The 14,295-nt window shown below is 49.5% G+C and overlaps 1 protein-coding gene across 11 annotated transcripts; it reads right to left on the minus strand.

Moving 5' to 3' along the window:
- Positions 1–345: 345 nt before the first annotated feature.
- MBD1 (methyl-CpG binding domain protein 1) lies at positions 346–14,110 on the minus strand. 11 transcript variants are annotated; one of them, XM_045528043.1, is made up of 17 exons: positions 13,797–14,110; positions 12,247–12,381; positions 9,418–9,532; positions 9,155–9,321; positions 8,985–9,067; positions 8,785–8,825; positions 8,264–8,410; positions 8,030–8,158; positions 7,574–7,690; positions 7,423–7,491; positions 6,628–6,795; positions 6,024–6,323; positions 5,793–5,930; positions 5,288–5,425; positions 5,141–5,202; positions 3,886–3,957; positions 2,104–2,183 (listed from the first exon to the last, which is right to left on the minus strand). In XM_045528043.1, the coding sequence occupies exons 2-16, from the start codon at positions 12,354–12,356 to the stop codon at positions 3,918–3,920; spliced, it is 1,824 nt and encodes a 607-aa protein (XP_045383999.1). In that variant the 5' UTR covers positions 12,357–12,381; positions 13,797–14,110; the 3' UTR covers positions 2,104–2,183; positions 3,886–3,917. The 11 variants fall into 11 exon arrangements, with proteins under 11 accessions (XP_045383996.1, XP_045383994.1, XP_045384000.1 ...); XM_045528042.1 differs by having other exon boundaries at positions 2,165–2,190; XM_045528040.1 differs by lacking the exons at positions 2,104–2,183; positions 3,886–3,957 and adding an exon at positions 346–432.
- Between the last annotated feature and the right edge of the window lie 185 nt (positions 14,111–14,295).

Raw genomic sequence — 14,295 nt, forward strand, 5'->3', positions numbered from 1 at the left:
TCCAATCAAGAGCAAGATGGTAGTTAATACCTAAAAGCCAATTAAGAATGACACTTTGGTACTCCCTTGCTAAAGTGGGGGCGAGCATAGCACATAAAAAAACAATACCTATGTCAGATACTGATGTATAATAACCAAAGTACAACTAACGTGTATGCCCTCTTAAGGACGCAATTTACTGTAAATTAGCATTCCTTAATCATTTTGCAGTCCTCCCACTTCGGATTTTGTATGTGGTACGTTTCTAGGTTTGAATTCCATTTCCTGAATTGCTGGTTCAGCTTTTCAGCCACAAAATAATGTCTGTCTTCTCTCTTAACAATCTCTTTTAATAATTTTCATTTTGCCTTTTTTTCCTCCTACAATGATTCTTCTTTCAACTGCATTTCGGTAAAATACTCATTTTCATTTACTGCTAAGAGTTTACATAGCCTGAAACAAAAAAGAAAGAAATTAGGTGTCGTCTCGGTTCCCTGGACGGCGTCTCCTGTGGCGGTTCCTTGATCTTCAGTCTCAGGCGCCTGGCCCGCGGGTTGGTCTGGGCGGAACCACCCCCACCCCGAACACAAAGCCTTGGGGGAGGACAGCAGAGAGAACGCCCTCGGCCCGCAGCAGGGTTAGGGAATAGCCGCTGTGACTCGCGGCCGCTCGTCAGGTACCCCGAGATCGCGCAGCCCGGAGGGTCCTGTCGGGATGAGTTCTCGGAGGCGAAAACCGACCCGGCTGCCCCCAAACATGTCAGCTTGTCATGCCGCGCCCTCACCCTGGGCAAGCTCCGTAATTTAACGCCGGTACGCTTTCGCGTGTTTTACCACCATTTGAAGAGAGGGGCAGTGGGCTTCCCTCTGGCTCAGCCTAGGCACTGGTGTTTGCGCCGGGCGCAGGCCACGCCCCAGGGCGGCCAGGCCAAGGGTGGGGGAGTGTCTCCAGGGCCTGGTTGGCGGGCCGCGGCCGGGAACGGCGGGCTCTCGCCCCGGCGCCCCCTGGCGGCCCGTCCGGAGATTGAAGGAACCCGGCCCGGGGCTGAGCACAGTGAGCAACAGCCTTCAGCCAACCCTCCTGGGAGGCATACAGAAGTGATTGCCCCAAGGTCTTTGGACAGAAGTGACCTTGATCTTGCCACCCACTATCCCAGTTTCTCAGAGGCAGTCAAGTGTTACCACCAAGACGCTCCCAAAAGAAACACTAAACATATAAATCAGTAAATGGAACAATAAAAATCATTTAAAAATAATTTTAAAATAGAACAGCTCAGAGATAGAAACTAAAGTATTTCCAATTCCCGTTGTGCCCCAAACAAGGTTGACACAAGGGTTGTCCTCCTGATAGTTTCCTGAATTCTATATTTTCAGCATTAAATTCCATGATAAAGTTGGAAATCCATTCATTTGTAATACATATTGATGCATTTAATAAAATCGCATGGACCATATCTTTTTCATTTCTGTATCCCAGTATTAAGTACAAGTGCCTACCATGCGCCAGGTTCTCAATACTTGAATGAAAGACACAAAAATAGCCAAGACCAGCAAGTTTTTTCTGGGTGGGCTTGACGGAATTTCTGTACTTGCTGGAATCACCATGAAATCCATGGTCTTCAGCTTTGCATTTTCAGCAATGTAGTTTTATCGAGTTATCCTCAGGTGAATAGAGAGACCCTTTGGGGGCTGATCCATAGCAACGTGGCTTTGTAATGGGTCACCATGGCTAGGCTATATTTCCCAGAACTCCCTTCCCTGTATGCTTCCAGTTAAGACGGGCCACAGAGACACTTTGCCTGATAATTGGTGGGCAGAAGTGAAGCAGCAGCATATTCTTTTTACACTTGGAAGGCTGGTGCAGGGACACCAGGTGCTGTTGCAGTTCATTCATGTTGTCATTTATCAGCTGGCTCACCTCGTTCGTGTGGGGCAACAGACAGGCCTGAAGCCAGGCCTACAGCTGCTCCACCTTCCCCAGGATCTTCCTTCAGCTTCTCTAATTCCTAGGCAGATGCATATTTAACTCTGTGAGGAAGGGCACCAGTTTCTTCTGCAGGACACCCACATCATCGAAGCTGGAGGTGGTGAGAGACTGACATAGGTTCCAGGCCATCCTCGTGGGCTCCAGCTTGTGCTTGTGGGCTGTGCTGTGTCCTCGGTCTCCCATACTTTATATCCATCTTCCCTTCCCGACTGCCTGCCCTGCAGACTTCAAGCTCCAGCATTAGATGCAAAGATAACAGCCTTACAGAAACTGTTTAACCAGCTCCCACAATTGCATGAGGTCAAATCCCTATAATAAATCCTTTAAAATACATATATACATAATCTTTATCTTAGTGGTTCTGCTTTTGTGACTGAACCCTAATACACATGGAAAGCACATTCTTAATTCATGAATCAAAATGCCAATCAAATTTCACTTAGAACATCATTGTCAAAATCACCAGAATACTAGGGTTGGCTGGTTGGATTGGGGGGGCGGGGGGAGACAAAGCAGTATCAGATTATCCAGTCTTGATTTGGGCTGAGCTAGGTATGGTGATTCAAAGGAACGGGCAGAGGAGGGTGGTAGAGGGCTATATTTTGAGTTAGAATTGGGAAATGGCTAATCCATATCTGAATTACCTAAAGCTGAAAGGGCTGGGACTAGGGTAAGGCAAGGGAGGCACACAGGGTACAAAATTTTAGGAGGCACTCACTCAGTCCTAGCCCTGTAAAGCTGGCTAAGTAACAAATTACAGGTCTAATTGTTTTGGCACTTTATGAATGAAGTTGGAGAAAGTGAGGTAGGGCTGAGCCAACACTGGCCCTTGGGCAGGACTTGAAGCAGGAATTCAGCCTCCTAGTAGACATTCGGGCTGAGGGAAGGAACTAAGCACACAGGTCATCAGAGGGCAGGAGATACATGTTGTTAGGAAAGACAAGCCAGGCTGGCAGCTTTAGTTCCACAGACTGCCCTGGCTGAGGAAGGGGAGTCAGGGTAACAAGCAAAATGGACAATAGTCAGTGAGGAGGGATAGCCTTGAGGGTCTGAGGAATCTGATGCAGCACATGGGGCCTGCAGAGAACCCAGTTTCTGGATGAACAGATGCTCTGACAAGATGACCCTTTCCACATACAGCCTTGGCACTCCCTAAACCATGCTAGAGACAGGAGTATAAGGGATTTATTATAGTATTTATAGTAATCCACTGTGTGTTTTCAAGGTCACTGAAAACTCCTGTTACTATAATATTACACATTATTGCATACAGGATTACAGTTTACAGTTTAGTGGTTTAAAGAACATGGCCTTTACAACCTGGGTTTAATTCTAGGCTCTACTAACATATTTGACATTGGACAAATTAATTTCTTTGAGTCTCAGTTTTCCCATCTGCAAAAATGGGCAAAATCAATGTCTTCCTAAAAAGACTATTTTGAGAATTAAATAAATGGGGTCCACAGGAGGAACACACCAAATAGCAGTTCCTTTCCTTTCCTCCTTTTTCACATTACATTTGCAATTGCTGTCTCCCTGAGGAAATGTTTAGAGACACTACCAGGTCTCATCCAGAAGCCACTTAAATTATTTATACAGATGGCCCATTTAGGTTGTTTTGTTGTGGCTTTAATTATATCCCCTTTCCCCACCCCAGCTCCCCCACCCGTAATATCCAACTTCTTATCACACTCAGGCTCTTGGGGAGGAGCAGATAGATGCACCAACTTTCTACTCTTTCTGTCTTCCTTTCCCGCTTACTTCTTCTATAAGCTCAAAGTACTGTTAGGCCTGTTCCTCTGGTTTGTGGTAGGTTTTTCCTCCTAGGGTTGATTCACACACAAGCCCTGGCAACCAATCTAGGGTCCAGCCCCCAGTAGATCAGTGTTGTCTCTCAAAAAGCCGGTCTGCAAATATCACCTTGAATCCTACAGTCTGCAGAAGCCTCCAGTCTACTGCTTTCTAGCTCCAGGTTTTTTAAGGTCCTTGGACCTAGAGAAGAGGGAGCAGGTCTGTATGTTGAATGAGGTTTGCTACGTGCAAAATGGAGCATCACAAAACCATTTCCTACTATTCTGTGTCCTCCATCCCATTTCCCCTTAATTATCCTTTATCTCTTCTCTCCTAGAAACTATCATTATAGACAGCACAGCACGTTCTCTGTTAACACATATTGCGTGCACAGTTAGATTATAAGCTAAGGGTAGGGATCCTGTGTCTCCTGAAGGGTAAGCCTTCCAGGGCTCATTGTACTCACTGCTGGGTCTCCTAGACTGCTGTCCACCCAGCAGGAGCTCAATCAGTACCTGTGTAATCACCGAGGTACAGATGGAAGGGTTTCTGGCCTGTTGGAATTGATTTGTAGGAGCAAAGGACTCCAGGTGCTTAGGCCAACAGTTTACTTTGCCACTGTGTGGGGCTATGTGTAGGACCTGTCTACATTCTGCAGGAGGCAGCATTCCCGTCTTCCTCCCACCATCCCAATCCTTACAGGCACCTACCCTTCATCCTATGCCAGGCCTACAGGGACAGTTCTGTGCAGCAGCTGAAACAGTTAATAACCTCAACAGGCTCAAGAAAGGCTCAAGAGACCCAGCCCAAGCCCTTCCATGGAGGCTGCTCCAGGAAGTGCAGAATGAGCTGGAGATCACACAACTGCATGTGGACTCAGCTCAGAGTCAGCTCAGGACCCAGATCTCCTGCCCACCCCACTACCAGGCAAGATCACAACCATTTCTGGGACACATACTCCCCACTGTCAGGGAACATCCACCCAGTGGTCTCTTGGAGACTCCAAAGGCCTTCAAGACCACAAATGATGATTCCTTGAATAAGAACTTACATATCAAGAAAAACCCCCATTTAGGATTTACTCACGGAGACGGGGACCAGACTTTCCTTATCTTTCTTTATCATTCAAATTTCATCATAGGGCATCAAGTTCTCCTCCCTTTCCCAAAGGAGAGCCCTAACCTGGAACACTATCGGGCTGGGTCTCAAGGGAAATTTCTAGGGTCCTGCACACATGCCCCTGGTGGACTGTGGTCAGCACAGTGGACATGAAGCCTTTACCTCCCACTACACCACACCAAATTGCTGACTGTATTTTCAAAACTCAGAGCCCACATCTGACCAGCACCCACCCCGTCCCCACCCCTCACTGTGTGGGGCACACCTTGGCAACCAGACTGCTGTGTCCCGGAAGCGGGTTCCACCCAGGCTGAAAATCTCCGTGATCTAGGGAAGAATTAACATCATATGTCAACATGCCCGGTGGGGCTAAGGCAGGGTCAGGGCAGGGTGGGGCATCCCCAGCACTGACCACAGGTGTGCCAGCCCCTCCTCCTGCCTCCTCTTCTGGGGCTGATTTGGAGGCAGAGTCATCCTTGTTCTCCTCTGCCTTGTCCTCCTCAGGGTCAGGTGGTTCTTGCTTCACAGGTGGCAGGCCTGGGTCTACTGCCTGGGAGAAGTGGGGAATAGGCAGCAGTTAGAAAGACAGGCCTGAGGAAAGTCTCCATCAGCACATCACTGTGCTGACAAATCCCACTTCCACCACACACAGTTCGGCACAGAAATGCCACCTCCCTGCCTACAAACCTTTCCCATCCTCACTGATCTCCGTTTTTCTGTTAGCTGGGCAGCAAAGCAGGCAAGGCTAGTTGCCTATGGAAGGAGGGTATCTGTTAGACAGACGGGGTAATTGTGCAGAAAGGCTGCAATCAGCACATCTATCGCTCTGCTCAAAGAACCACCATCATGGCTCACCATCACTCTGCTTAGAGACCACCCTTTTATGGCACGAACAGAATGTCCATCACTGCCCCTACCTTGCTAGGGCAGCCAGGCACCAATACAGGAGAAGTCAGGATGGCTGTGCCCCGTGTCCACTCTTCCTGGGCATCCGCCTTCTCTTGCTTCACCTGGGGTAAGGCCACAACCCAACTCTGGCCAGAGCACTGGGCCTCCTGCATGAGGGAGGATTGCAGCAGACTTGGTCTCAGCTCCCTGGCACGAGGCTAGATGGGGCTGGGAAGGGCAGAGTAAGATGGGCCCCTCACCTGCAACAGGGCCTCTGTGGAAGCTGTAGCAGGGCCTGGCACCTGCACGGGACTGCTTGCACCCTCTCGTAAAAACACAAGGTCGGTGCCAGGAGGAGGTAGCACAAAGCCACCACCTGCTTCCTGCTTCATTGAAGTCTGGGCACGGCCTGGTTTGGCTGTGCGTGTAGCCAAGGGGTGCTTCAGAGTGGGGCCCAGGTGGGGCCTTCGAGCAGAGCTGGACCTCTTTCGACGACGGGAAGGTGGGGGCGATCCTGCCCCATCTTCAGACTCTGACCAGACGCTTGGCAGCAGCCGCTTCTAAGGAAAGATGGGGTACTATGGCCACCTGGTGCCATTACCAATCACATCCACCCTGCCCTGCTCAACATGCCTGCTAATCTCCCATTAGTTCCAGCACAGAATCTGCTTACACATGAGCCCTTTGTCACTGAGACTGCTAGTCTCCCATTAGCAATGCCAGTGCCACCTGCACAATGTTTGCTAATCCTCAACCAAAGCCATAGCCCCACCCACCCACCTACCAGGCCTGCCCACCATTCCCAGGTACTGGGGCATCTGGCCCAACCTATCCCGTCCACCTGACCCTTCCTGCCCCACCCACCATGGCAAACTGCAGGCATTGGCGCCAACGACACTTCTGGCGCTTCTGGTTGCTGCCCCCGAATTTGGGCTTGTCGCAGCAGAAGTCGCAGCGGCCACAGTCCATCCGCCGTAGGCAGGCTGCACAGGCCCCGCACTTGCGGTTCTGCCGGCGGTTCGTGTAGGGCTGCTGGGGTGGGGGGAATGGGTGGTGCTGTCACTACGACTAGGAGAGGCCATACTCAATGGCTATTCTAGTGCTGGTCCTGGTGCTCCTCTAGCCCCATCGGAGGGCACTACTTGCGTACTAGTCTTAGCCTCTTGACTCCCCACTAGTCACGCCTCAGCGTTTGCTAGTGCAACACTGGCCGCTATCACCGTGCCAGCTGGCCCTCGGTACAGTAGGACTGTGGCTGCTCCATCCCAGGATCCATTGCTGTATCTGCTAGTACTCTATTAGCTACCAAAAAATTTCTCTGACCCCACCTCCAGCAGGATTTTGCTGGCCCTCTATTACCTCTCATCACTGCGCCTGCTCTGTTCATTCTACATGAACCCCAGTCACTCTACAGGCCGCTCCTCTATCAGCCCCATCATTGTGTCTGCTAGTCCTGCATTAGCCACCAGAGTGTTGGTGCATCTGATGTGGCACTGTCACTGCACCTGCTGAGCCATGTTAGTCCTCCCCCATCATCTGCTCATCCCATCCTAGGACCCATTACTGTGCCTGTAGGCCCATCACAGCATTTGCTTCTTTGGAGTTAATCAAGCGTCCTGGGAGAGTCTAGGCTTATCCAGGTAGGGTGGGGCCACTCACTATCTCGTCCTCCTCTACACAGTAATAGATGAACTCGGCAGGTGGCGAGGGGGCCAGGGCTCTGGGGTGCTGTAGAGGCAAATTGGGTGGGGTCAGGGCAGGTACTTGGGAAGGTTAGGGGTGTGCCTCCTCCCACCCACTGGGGCCTCACCAGCTCTGTGGGCTCTGGGGGTTGTGATGGGGGAGGTGGAGGCAGTGGCTGGGCTCTGGATTGCCGCCGGGGAGCCATCTTGGAGTCACAGCGCCCCCTGTGGCGGCTATGTTTACCCTGGTGGAGAGTAGAAAGGGTGGTTTGGGTTTGGTGGCACCAGGCAGAGACAGGACATCCCAAGATTACAGAAAGCATGCATGGGACAGGTAGGCAGAGGGTGGGGTGGAGCCGGGGGAACCACAGCCAGGGGAGGGCAATGTTGACATCGCTGATGGCGGCAATGGAGGTGGTCAGAAAGATGCTGACAGACAGGGGCAGGGAGGTGAGGCCAGGGAGGTGAGCATGGGGTGAGGAAGAAAAGAAAGACATGAGGTGGGCAAGGCCAGGTTGGGAGGAAGCAGCAGCAGCGAAAACTTTAACAGCAGAATGAACTCTGCTCCCTCCTGCCTGACTTACCCGTAGGCAGCGTCGCTGGACACACTTCCACTGACGCCTGAGACCAGGACGGGGAGGGCGTAGGCAGATACGGCAACGGCCACAATCCTCTTGGGTCTGACAGCCCCGGCATACTCCACACCCTCGGCTCTGTGTGCGTATGTGGGAAGGGCCAGAGGCATGATGCATGAGGCCAGGGCCATGAGGATCAGTGGCTGGGGTGAGCCCTGGGCCCTCCCCACCTGCCCGACTCACCCTTTCCACGATCCGGAGACAGCGTCTCCGCTCACACTTGCAGAACAGCCCTGAGGCCACATCATGAGGCAGCTGCAGGAGGCAGGTGGAACAGGCCCCACAGTCTTCAGTTACCTGGCATGCTGCACACTCTCCACAGCCCACACGCTGCCAAGAATGGGGGGGACAAGGTCACAGGTCCAGGCAGAATGGCTCCAAAAGCGCTGCCCCACCCTTGTCCACTGATCCTACGTTATCTCCTATCACCATGTCTTCTAGTCCCCCATTAGCCTCATCGCTATATCTGATAATTACTGGTCAGCTGCCATCAATGAGGCCATTAGTATGTCTACTGGTCTCCTGTCAGCTTCATCACTGTCTACTGGCACCCCATTAATTCCCATTACTGTGTCTGCCAATCCACACTAGCTCTCTATAAAATGACTCTTATACCCTATGGCCCCATCACCATTTCTTCAGACCCTCTGCTGGCCCCATCATGTCCACTGCAGAGTTATGAAGAGGGCACAGCTTGTGCTTACCTTAAACATCCTCTGCTCCCGGTTGAAGGCAATTCTCTGTGCTGGCGGGCAGGGAGAGGGAAGGAGTAAGTGAAAAGGAAGCAACAGACACCTGACCTCACCACTGCCTCTGGCCTGACTTCCACCACTCAGTGTCTACCCATTCCAATACTTTCAAAATCCAACCTCCAACTATGTCAGTAGCCTCTGTCCTAACTCACCTCGGCAGTCTTTGCACAATGTCTTGAGCCGTTGCCTTCTGGTACCATCCCCTGAGAAGCTTATTCCACAGTTCTCACAGCACCTGGGATGGAAAAGACAGGTGTGGGGCCCTGACAGCACCCCCAATCACAAGATTCACCCATTTGGCCCACCTTAGGCCAACACTCACCCAGGTGCAGGGAATGAGGCTGGGGCTGTGTCAGTGTCAGCCTTGGTCTCCTCCCCTGGGGCCTCCTTCCTGACCTCATTCTTCTGGGGTCCAACTTGACGTTTCTTAGTCTTGGCTGGCTTCGAAGGTTTCTTTTGCTTTTTGCTGGGGACGGCCACCGAATGGGCCTGGAGATGAGAGCGAAGGCAGAAGGAACGTGGGTCAGTGGGTTCATGTTAGGTAGCATAGCCACCCCTGACTGGGCTCCCCATGCTGTGAAGTACCTTGGGGACTGGATAGCACAAGATGCCTTGTTTGAAGTCGAAGAGAGAAAGATCACATGTAGGGCCCAGGTATCGGGTCAACTCAACTTTGCTTCGGATCCTGTCTCCTGTGGGACTGGGGATGGACCAGGATAGGTAGAGCCAATGCCGTTACACCCACACAACCCTTCCACAGGGCTGGTAGGATATAGGAGGCAGCCTGGAATTGGCCTGTGAGCCCCACCCCACCCCAACTAGCCCTGAATAACAGGAGTATAAAATACAAATACCAGCATGTATACAAACATTTAATAAATCATATAAACATAAATAGACATGAACATTTATAACATTATACTTGCGATACTGGAAATACTTTCTATAAGTAAAAATAAACATAAATGTGGACACAAATATACTAAATAACGTGTAAGTATGTTAACATTATGTACCAAGCACATAATCAAGAAAACGTATGCCATAATTATGTTTAAAAAATATATAAACAAATGCAACTGCATACGTAATACAGTATTACAGTATAATTAATTGATGTCGGGAGACAATACTCCATGGGTCTCTTGCATGTCCTGACTGTCCTTTGTAAAAAAAAAAAAAAAAACAAAAAAAAACTATCTTTCCAAGGATGTTTATAAAGCAAACAACCTTGGAAGATAAGAGATGGAGTCCCCTTCCAGAATAATGAGAAAGCATACTTACTGTCCTAATATTATAAAAGATCTGAACCCCTAAGCTTAGGATTCCATTCCTATGATACAACTTACTGTGTGTGCAGGTGCCGTTTTAGCCTTCTTCATGTCACATGGGAATTGGGATTCGAGGAAAAAGCACAAAAATGATGATATAGTCCCCCTTTATCTGCAGGGAATACATTCCAAGATGCCCAGTGGAGGCCCGCAACCATGGACAGTATACCCTATACGGTATATACAGTGCTTTTTCTATCTGATTACCAAGATGGCTAAGTGACTAATGGACACCACGCACATACAGCATGGATATGCTGGACAAAAAAATGATTCATGTCCCAGGCAAGATTGAGCCAGACAGTGCAAGATTTCATCACACGACTCAGAATGGCACGCAATTCAAAACTAATGAATTGCTTATTTCTGGAATTTTCCATTTAATATTTCAGATGGCAGTTGACTAGATAACTGAAACTCAGGAGAGCAAAACCTCAGAATGCAAAACCGCAGATAAGGGAGGACTACCGTATTTTGGATCCTGCTATTGTAATAAACTGTCTTTCATCTCTGACCCAGGAGTCTCATGTCTCCTAACAGCATCCACAAAATTGTGACAAACTCACTATTATCTTGTCCTAATTGGGGTAGGAATCTCAGATCCTTTATGGTTTTTGACAATCGCACTTACAAGTTTTGAAAGTTTTATACAAGTATGTAACTGTGAATAAATTATAACTAAATACAAAAAAATTAATTTTATTTATAACTTTACCATATTTATGGGGGAAACTGGCAACTTAGATACAAAAAGAACCAGGACAAGTATAGAAAATTTAATACCTATATCACTAATGTACCCTAAAACACATGTAAATGTTTATAAACATCTATGTCAATGTATTTATAGTTGATTTCCATTGTTCATGGTAGTTATGCTCTACAAAGTTGCCATGAACACTGACTTAGTGAATACAGAACCATTGCTCCTAGGGGAAGTACAAAGTTAGGTTCCTGAGAGGCTCTGGTCACATTTTTGTCAACTGATCAAAGCATAACTTTGTTTTACATGTGTTTCAGTCTAAAGACATCTTACTTAATATATATTTCTTACAAATGACTAATTGCATGGTCTTTGAATGATTCAAAGCCAGGGACTTCAGAGACCATTTGTGCTATATAGGTTTGTTTGTCAACGTTCTTATAAAACAAGCCAGTCTCACTGGCGTTGAAAACCACTCTTCTATAAAACCCTTTTCCTGTATAACACTTAGCAGGTATTTTTAAAATTCTTCTGCAGACTCCTGATCCGTAGAACCTAATATTTTTCATGCCGTTATCGCCTTTTGAAATATGCAAGCCAGCCAGCACTAGCTAAGTTTAATGTTTTCCTAACCCTGGGTAACACGACTGGCCTTCCTTACAACGATGCTGTTCACTATGCTTTATCGGTCATCATTTCACAAATCCACAAATTTAGCTGCTTTCGCATCTTTTCCACAGCTTCAAGTACTATAGATGCTATTTTTTGCACTTTGTGGAGCAGCCTCACATACATACTGACAAACTTCCTTCTTCTTTTGGGGATGTACCATGTTTCTGATTCATAGCACTGAATTTACAGTCAACAGCACTGTTAACTCATGCCTGAATAAAGCTTATCTACCTTGCATTTTCTCCTTAACACACATCACAGCCTTCTTGCACTCAGAACACTAAACAACACTTCAGCACTATGCTTGGGGATCATCTTAAACAGCAAAATCACCAAGAAAAAGCACAAAAATGCAAAAAACGTGATACTAAATAGATCACGAAAAGAACACCTGCTCATAATATGAACCTTGAAACAAAAAGGCCTTATTCGACCTTGGGTTAGAACATGTGCACTGGGCAACAACTTTTCGCTGCTCTGTACATGTTCTGGAATAACCACGAATGCACCGTCAGTACTGACTTTGAAGTTACAAATAAATTTTATTAAGTAGGTGAATTTGAAAATACAAAATATGAGAATAATGAGGATTAACTGTCTGTGCATAATTTTAACTCCATCCACAAATTTAACCACACTATTTGATTTCACCCTGCCCCTAACCAGGCTCAGCCTCATCCCTGACTCTGCCCATAACCCACCCAGTACCTCTGGTAATAGGTGTCTGAGCGCCCACAGGTGGCCCCTGACTTGCGAAAGACCTCACGGCGCTTCCAGCCAGGGCCCAGGGCTGGGCAGTCCAGCCAGTCCTCAGCCATGGAGGCCACGGGAAGTAGCAGCAGCCTGCAAAGGTGGGAGAAGAGGGTGCATAGGGGAAACTAAGGCTCTAGGAAGGGACAAACTGTGCCCCAGGCCACACAAATCACTGGTGTCTATTACTGCTTGCCCAAGACCTAGGATCTGCCACAGGCAACCATCCATACATAGAAGAAAAACCCCTCCCATACTCACCCCATTCTTTCCTGTTCTGGGCCCAGGAGCTTCTCATTCCTCCCCCTTCTTAACCTGGTAACCTCCACAGCTCCCATCTTCAACTTAAGGGTCCCTGTTCCTTATTCTCATTATGCTGACCCCTTAAATCCTCTCCATCTTCAGATTGAGAGCCCATCATTTCACTCTACTGCCAACCCAGGAACCTTTCATTTCTACCCCCTATTCCTCCCTGTCTTTGACCTACAGGTCCCTATCCCTCCCCTTTATTGCCCTAAGACCCCTGTACTCTCCATCCTTATCCCAAGAGGCCATAATTCCTCACACCCTCGGTATTCTACTTCAGTGTTCTTCCCTCTCACTCCTTGCCTTCCTTGTCCCACAAGTTCCCAATTTCTTTCCTTTAGTGTTTTAAGCATTCCATTCCTTCCCTGTCTGATGTCCTCTTACTCTACTACTTCAGTGTTATAGCCTCAACTTCCTCTGAGAGCCCCCAACCCCTCCACATCCTTGGCCTGAGCAGTCCCTTATTCTTTCCATTCCTCAGCTAGAAGCCTCCCATGGCTCCCCCTTCCCCAGCTCAAGAGTTCCCCCACTTATTTTCCCTCTCCCTCAATGTTCTGACCCACAATTTCTCCCCAATCTCAAACCCAAAACCTCCCTATTCCTCTCCTCTACAGCCAAAAAGTTCCCCACTCCTCCTCTTCAACATTCTCACCCTACATTCTTCCTAATCAGCCTGAGAGACCCTGATTTCTCCCCTTAGCATTCTGAACTCCCCCCATTCCTCTCCGTTCTTATCTCAGGATCATGCCATCCCTAACTGTCAGTGTTCTGATCTTCTATTTCTCCTCATCCTCTAAATGAACACAACCCCCGTCGCTCCCTTTCAGCATTCCAACGCCCCCATTTCTCTCTGTCATCAGTCTGAGGGACCCTCATTTCTCCCTCTCAGAGTTCTGAATCTCCGTTTCTCTCTCCTTAACTTCAGAGGCCCCGATGTCTCCCCTCAGTGTTCCGAGCTCTCCCATTCCTCTCCGTCTTCGTCCCAGGATCCCGACACTCCTACCTGTCAGCGTTCTAAGCCCCATTCCTTCCCGTCTTTAGCCTAAATCCGCCTATTCCTCCCTTTCAATATTCCGAAGCCGCCATTCCTCTCCCTCATCGGCCCGAGGGCCCTTCATTCCTCCCCGTCAGCGTTCTGAGCCTCAATTCCTCCCCATCCTACGCCTGAGTGCTCTCCCCCTCCAACCCCACGGCTGTCTCACCAGCTCGGCACCAGGCCGGCAGCTTCCGCCTTTCTAGGCCCGTGGATTCATGGCGAGGGTCCCTTCTGTGCCTCCCGCCTTGCCCTACTCCCCTTCTTCCTCCTCTGCCGCCTCCTCTGAAGCGGTAGCTGTCGCCTCCGCGGCTGTTCGTTGCTCCCGGAACCGGAAATCCAGTGCCTGCCTCTCGGGCTCCGCCCCCTACGAAACACCTGCGCCTTAGCGCCTCAACGGCGCGCGCCCTTAGCGGGGAGGCTCCCGCGCCTGCGTGCTGACGTTCCACCCCGGAGCGCGCCCACGGCCGGGACCCGCAGCGCCTGCGCTCCTCGCTTCCCCAGCCGGCGCGTCCAACCCACGCTGCCCAGCTTGCACATGCGCTCTCCAGTCCCACGCTAAAGGGGCGCGGATCGTAGGGGTTGAGCCTGCGCTCTCCGTTCCCTCTGGCCGTCTCCAGGAGTAACCCACAGGGGCGTCGCAAGGCTGGGGTTGCGCCTGCGCACTC

Source organism: Lemur catta, chromosome 16, assembly GCF_020740605.2.
Source record: "Lemur catta isolate mLemCat1 chromosome 16, mLemCat1.pri, whole genome shotgun sequence".
NCBI classification, from domain to species: Eukaryota; Metazoa; Chordata; class Mammalia; order Primates; family Lemuridae; genus Lemur; species Lemur catta.

What these genes read in the sequence shown, in the direction of transcription:
- MBD1 (XM_045528037.1), bottom strand. Translation starts at nt 12,356, where the DNA reads ATGGCTGAGGACTGGCTGGACTGCCCAGCCCTGGGCCCTGGCTGGAAG. An exon ending in GGGAGCAGAGGATGTTTAAG is followed by an intron (nt 8,411 to 8,784) that starts GTAAGCACAAGC and finishes CATTCTTGGCAG; the next exon opens with CGTGTGGGCTGTGGAGAGTG. An exon ending in GTGTAGAGGAGGACGAGATA is followed by an intron (nt 6,796 to 7,422) that starts GTGAGTGGCCCC and finishes CCCCCACCCCAG; the next exon opens with CAGCCCTACACGAACCGCCG.